General features: G+C 41.8%; 1 protein-coding gene across 2 annotated transcripts in view; it reads left to right on the forward strand.

Moving 5' to 3' along the window:
* SALL3 (spalt-like transcription factor 3) overlaps positions 1-3816 on the forward strand; it is a 20370-nt gene extending 16554 nt beyond the window's left edge. Inside the window, exons 2-4 of one of the 2 annotated variants that reach the window (XM_009881355.1) lie at positions 1-1839; positions 2056-2396; positions 3385-3816. The exon at positions 1-1839 is cut by the window's left edge and continues 1098 nt beyond it. In XM_009881355.1, coding sequence (XP_009879657.1) covers positions 1-1839; positions 2056-2396; positions 3385-3816 — 2612 coding nt within the window. Of the gene's footprint in view, positions 2397-3384 lie in introns of both variants that reach the window. The other variant, XM_009881353.1, reaches the window with a different exon arrangement.
* The last annotated feature ends 2987 nt before the right edge of the window (positions 3817-6803 follow it).

Below are 6803 nucleotides of genomic sequence, written 5' to 3' on the forward strand. Positions count from 1 at the left end.
CCAATCCGCTGGTTAGCATCGCTGCAACGGCTAACGCGCTAGATCCTCTGTCTGCCCTTATGAAGCACCGCAAAGGAAAGCCACCAAATGTGTCAGTGTTTGAACCCAAGTCAAGCTCTGAAGATCCCTTTTTTAAACATAAATGCCGATTTTGTGCCAAGGTCTTTGGAAGTGACAGTGCTTTACAAATTCACCTCCGCTCGCATACAGGTGAAAGACCTTTTAAATGTAACATATGCGGAAACCGCTTTTCCACAAAGGGCAACCTGAAAGTTCATTTTCAGAGGCATAAAGAGAAATACCCTCATATTCAGATGAACCCTTATCCTGTTCCAGAATACCTCGATAACGTGCCCACCTGCTCTGGAATCCCATACGGGATGTCTCTGCCCCCCGAAAAGCCGGTCACAACGTGGTTAGACAGTAAACCTGTTTTACCAACCGTCCCGACTTCCATTGGGCTCCAGCTGCCCCCCACTATACCCGGTGTGAACAGTTATGGAGATTCTCCAAGTATCACTCCTATGAGCAGGTCACCCCAGAGGCCTTCTCCTGCCTCCAGCGAATGCACTTCTCTGTCCCCGAGCCTCAACACTTCTGAGTCGGGCGTTCCAGCATCTGCCGAATCCCCGCAGCCCGTTCAGAGTGGCTCATCTCTGACCAAGGCAGAACCTGTCACTCTGCCTCCCACGAGCACGCGGCTTGGGGACCTTTCTGCAAGTGGGCAAGTTTCCACAGCTTCCACGTCTTCAATTCCTACTGCTGTTACAGACAGCAGCGTTGCAACAACCCTCCCAAACCCTGTGCTTCCAGCAGTGTCTGACCAGTTTAAGGCAAAGTTTCCATTCGGTGGTCTGCTAGACTCTATGCAAACGTCAGAAACCTCAAAACTACAACAGCTAGTGGAGAACATTGATAAGAAGATGACAGATCCAAATCAATGCGTCATTTGTCACCGTGTGCTTAGTTGTCAGAGTGCTCTCAAGATGCATTACAGAACGCATACAGGAGAAAGACCATTTAAATGCAAAATTTGTGGACGTGCCTTTACTACGAAAGGCAATCTAAAAACACATTTTGGAGTTCATCGAGCGAAGCCACCACTTAGAGTACAGCACTCGTGTCCCATTTGTCAGAAGAAATTTACAAATGCGGTTGTTCTTCAGCAGCATATTCGTATGCATATGGGCGGGCAAATTCCAAACACGCCACTACCAGAGGGCTTCCAGGACGCCATGGACTCAGAGCTTTCCTACGATGAGAAGAACGTTGACACGCTGAGCAACTTTGATGATGACATTGATGAAAATTCTATGGAAGAGGACCCAGAGCTAAAGGACACGGCGAGTGACTCATCCAAGCCCCTTATCTCTTACTCCGGGTCATGTCCTTCTTCACCACCTTCTGTGATCTCCAGTATTGCTGCTTTGGAGAATCAAATGAAAATGATTGATTCTGTCATGAACTGTCAGCAGCTGACCAGTTTAAAATCCATGGAAAATGGATCAGGGGAAAGTGACCATTTGAGCAATGACTCCTCATCAGCCGTTGGTGATCTCGAAAGCCAGAGTGCAGGCAGCCCTGCAATGTCAGAGTCTTCTTCCTCCATGCAAGCTTTGTCTCCTGTAAATAGCAATAGTGAAAGTTTTAGATCAAAGTCCCCAGGTCTCAGTAACCAGGAAGAGCCACAAGAAATACAATTAAAGACAGAAAAACCAGACAGTCCACCACCCGCAACTGAAAATGGAGGTGCGTTAGATCTGACATCCACCAACCCGGGAAGGCCGGTCATCAAAGAGGAGGCTCCTTTTAGCCTGCTGTTCCTGAACAGAGAACGTGGTAAGTTTAAAAGTACTGTTTGTAATATCTGTGGCAAGCCTTTTGCTTGTAAGAGTGCATTGGAAATTCACTACCGCAGCCATACTAAAGAACGTCCATTTGTTTGTACAGTCTGCAGTCGTGGGTGTTCCACTATGGGTAATTTAAAACAGCACTTACTGACGCACAAATTAAAAGAGCTGCCTTCTCAGTTATTTGAACCCAACTTTACTCTAGGTCCCAGCCAAAGTACTCCTAGCCTGGTCACCAGTACAGCGCCTACCATGATCAAAATGGAAGTGAATGGTCACAGCAAGCCGATCTCTTTGGGTGAGGTTCCCTCGCTTCCAGCTGGAATCCAGGTTCCTGCTGCACCACAGACAGTGATGAGTCCGGGGATCACCCCTATGCTGGCACCCCCCCCTCGCCGGACTCCCAAGCAGCACAACTGTCAGTCGTGCGGGAAGACCTTCTCCTCAGCAAGTGCACTGCAGATACACGAGCGCACCCATACTGGTGAAAAACCATTTGGTTGCACAATCTGTGGTAGAGCTTTTACCACAAAGGGGAATCTTAAGGTAAGAGGCCAAATAAAACTGTAAAGGCTCGGGGGAGGTTTAAGGCACTGTGCTTGAACTTAGCAGGTTTTAGTGCTGTTTGTCCCAAAGACAGGAGCAAAGGGAACTTCAAGGAAATGCTTGCTGTACAGTGGTGGCTATTATGCTCCCACTGTGTTGAAGATAGGGGCTGGAAACCAGCTGTGCAATGATGCGAACTTTAAAACTGGTTCTGGATGTATGTGCACGCACATTGTGGTTCTCCTGACAGATGTGATGGCACACGCAGTCAGCTGATGGACATGTTCTGGCAGTGCTTGCGGACCATCAGTGCAAAATAACCTCACTATGAACCAGAAACGCAGAGCTTGCTCAGCTCCTTGGGTGCCTCTCAAATTTCCATTTTCTATTCTGCTTTGCAGCCATTGCAGACTAGAAAGCTGTTTCCCACTGATTTACAGTGGGCTACTCCAGGACTGATACCTCTTATTCCCGCAGTCTGGTTAACCATCAGGACACAGCCTGGGGAATACATTTTTAAATGTCCTTTTTTAAAATACTAAATTTAGGAAAATAATCGAGGCCTCTGACGTGAGAAAAAATATTATGAAAACAGACAAGATGTAAAAAGGGGAAGGCCAGAAAAAACTGTCCATCTCCTAGTACAAGTAATGCCCTTGGTAATCTTCAGCATGTGAGGACTTCCAGCTTGTGTGTGAAATTGCCTAACCTAAGAGGATATGTGCTTTTTACTCTTGCGGTGCTGCGTTTGTTTTCACTGAGATGAAACGAATGCACATTGAAAAATTACTATGGAGCTGGGTTTTCTTTGTGTAGGTTGACTGGGCCTTAGAACTGTGTCTTAACTGGAATTGATTTGTTTTCAATACGAATTAAAAGGATTATTTTTTAAAAAGCAAGCTGTACTGTAAGTAACAGTGTTTCAGGCCAGCCACCTCACCAGAATGTGCTAACGTGGGGGTGCTTCTTGTCCCTGTTTGCTCCACAGGTTCACATGGGAACTCACATGTGGAATAATGCTCCCGCGCGCCGTGGCCGCCGCCTCTCTGTGGAAAACCCCATGGCTCTGCTGGGTGGTGACGCGCTCAAGTTCTCCGAGATGTTCCAGAAGGATTTGGCAGCTCGGGCCATGAACGTTGACCCCAATTTTTGGAACCAATACGCTGCAGCTATCACTAACGGACTTGCTATGAAGAACAATGAGATTTCTGTCATACAGAACGGAGGCATTCCCCAGCTCCCAGTAAGTCTAGGCGGAGGCGCCATCCCGCCTCTAAGTAACCTTACCGGTGGCATGGACAAAGCTCGCACGGGCAGCAGCCCTCCCATTGTGGGTCTGGACAAAGCAAGTTCTGAAACGGGAGCCAGTCGTCCATTCACCAGATTTATTGAGGATAATAAAGAGATTGGCATAAATTAAAAGCATTCATTTCGAATAACTCTTGGACCGCTACTCTACACAACACTTGTCCTGTTCCATGTACGGCTTTTGAAGCTAAGCATTAGTTTCCTGACCTAAATGCATAGGTTCCCTTTAAAGTTTTACCCATAGCAGAAATACATAACTTTGTGGCTGCTGAAAAGTTGTCTTGCAAGATCTGCATGGTACTTCTTTCAACAGTGAGTTTGACTGTTACTGAGAACTTTGAAACCTTTTAATTTAACAGAAAATCAAACAAACAAATCATGGGATAACTTCATTAGAAACAGAAAGAGGCTAGTCTACGTCCACTTTGCTTCTTACAAAACTTACTATCACCTGAGAGAGGGGGGCTTCATTACGGCATTCTGGCACACTTATTTGCTGGTTTTGTTGATCAAATTAGTTAGCAACTTGGACTATGTTTTTAGGAATCTTAATCTTAAATAAGTGATTTAGTACCCCAATGCTGTGTATTATTACAGTATCCTTGTCTGTAGTATTTATAATGTTAAGATTATGCGGGTAACAGACAATATACTAGCCCCAAACTTAAATGAAGCTTTTGTACTGCAAAATACATCTGGCTATGTGATTTTTCTTTTTTTTTTTTTTTTTTAAAGCAAGTTTTGTTTTACTATAAATAAGTGGTTTATTTCAATGCAGGCAAAATTGTGAAGTTTTATTGGGAAAGATAGCATGCTTTTCATGTGCAAGTACCTGTCAGTAACAAACCTTTTTTTATTTAAATATTTGTAGCTGCTATGTGGACAGTTGTTCTATTAAATGAAAAGAAAATGTAGTGTGGACTTTAGCTCAATGATTGGAAAACAAGTTACAGACAAACCTTAGCACCATAAATTATTCACAACATTATAAATAGTTGTGAGTAAATACTCCATGTTATCAAAGCTGTACAATAAAAAGGTAATGTTTGTATAATGTGGTTGCAAACTCTTAATTTATACTATTGCACTTTTAGTATTTTGTATTAGGGAGGTTTGTCTATAATTTGAAACTGAACAAAGATGTAAACTATTTTATAAATAGTACTTTGACTTAAGGAATAAGGAGAACCCTGTTGCAGTTTCTTGTTTTGTTTTAAGGTCAAACAGTGAGAGATCTCTATTAACTAAGCAGAAAAGCCACAGAGAACTGTCAGATCCTTAGGAAATACGGGGCCTGCCATTTCTTAAATGGAAATGATTAATTTAACTTTTCTACAAAGCCCACTTAAAAGCATGACCACCCCCGACAGAATTCTGATACATTTATCTTAGGAGTGTGATAATACGGACCTAGGATAGAGGAAGGAGAACATTGTGTAGGTTTAATTTTACTGTAATCTGTTCTGTCTCTTTCACACATACCCACGAGAAAGATGTCGACTGCCCAATAACACAGGAACAAAATAATAACATTTGGGCAGCATGAGCAGTAGGAACATACAAATATTCTGTATTTATTTCCAACTCTTGCTGATTATCTTCTCAGATTGCTCCAAAGCACAATGTACTCTGATTAAGCAAATATAATTTTATGTTGATTGCATTGTTTAAATTACACCGAGTAAAGAACGGGAATGGTTCCACTCATAAGCTAGGATGGGGATGCTGAGGAGACGGGGGCTTAATCAAAACTTGAACAGTGAACGTTTTGTGTACTACCTCATTTTTGTGCATTACAAGCATGGTGGAGTTGACACTATGAACTTCCGTCCAGCGGAATTGCTCGAGGGACATTATGGGTAGCTGGGTAACAGCACAAGCAGTTTTATGCCCCTGAAGAACGAATCAGACAGTGAGGTCTTCTCAGTTGAGACTGAAAAATAGGACAATCTTTCTTATACAACAAAAACCATTACTGTAAGAGGATGGACTATTTCTGCCATCATGTAATGGAGTGAAAAGAGGTTCAAAGACTTATTAGCTGTTTGTTTCTACTGGAAATGAACAATGAACTCTACAGCTCCATTTTCTACAGTGATGAGATAGAGATATATAGATATAGATATATATCTATATATAAGCAAAATTATATATCTGTAACACCTCTACAATATAACATCTTTTTTTGCCACAGTGTGTGGGTGGTTAGGGGTGTTTCCAAGCATTGAAAAAAAGAAAACTGAGGTGGCTTAATGTTGCTGTATTTCAGCAATTGAATGTTTTTATTTATCTGTGTCATTTTGGTGTGACTTTTTTTTTTTGTTAGTATTTGGTACCATGTAGTGTTATCTCTATTCCCTAAAGGATGTGTATAACTTAAAAAAAAAAGAAAGAAAAAAAAAAGAGAAGAAAAAATGAAAAAGGAAAAAAGAAAAAAGATGTAAAGTGTTGTAAATAAGATGGTTGATGATGGTACAGTAAGACTGACCCCATTTTGTATTCAGGGTTAGGTCATTCCTCTCTGCATGGTGAAGAGAGACACTATTTTTATACTGTGATACCATGTAGGGCTAGGAGCCTTCCTGAACCAGCTGGGAATTGTTACCTAGATCCAATATTTTTTATTATTAAATCTTGTTGGCTTGACACATCTACTGATTGAAATGGATGTCTTAGTCTAGGTTACTATTTTTGTCATATGGAATTGAATAAAATGCAGGATGTAATATTATTTCTGAATTGCGTTCCTTGATTATTCTAATAACAGAGCAAGATATGAGACTAAGGTCACTTGTGGTAGATTGGTGTCAATGACTTCTAATCGTCGCATCTGAAAATCAGAATAAGGTCGACACCTTATATTCAAATGCTGTTCTAATATATATTAACAGTGCAAAGGGGTAGAATTTCTCTTTTCCAATGAAAATAAATCGTAAAAGCATTTCTCTCAAGACAGTAGGAAAAAAAAAACATTTTGGAGGGGGGAAAACAGCCTTTGGAGGGACTACTGTTTCAAATTGACAGCTTTCTTAACACTTATCATGTACTGCCTACCAAAAATGCCTCCTTTTCATGTTGTTTAAACGTCTGCCTAATATT

Source organism: Charadrius vociferus, unplaced genomic scaffold, assembly GCF_000708025.1.
Source record: "Charadrius vociferus isolate BGI_N301 unplaced genomic scaffold, ASM70802v2 scaffold243, whole genome shotgun sequence".
NCBI lineage: Eukaryota > Metazoa > Chordata > Aves > Charadriiformes > Charadriidae > Charadrius > Charadrius vociferus.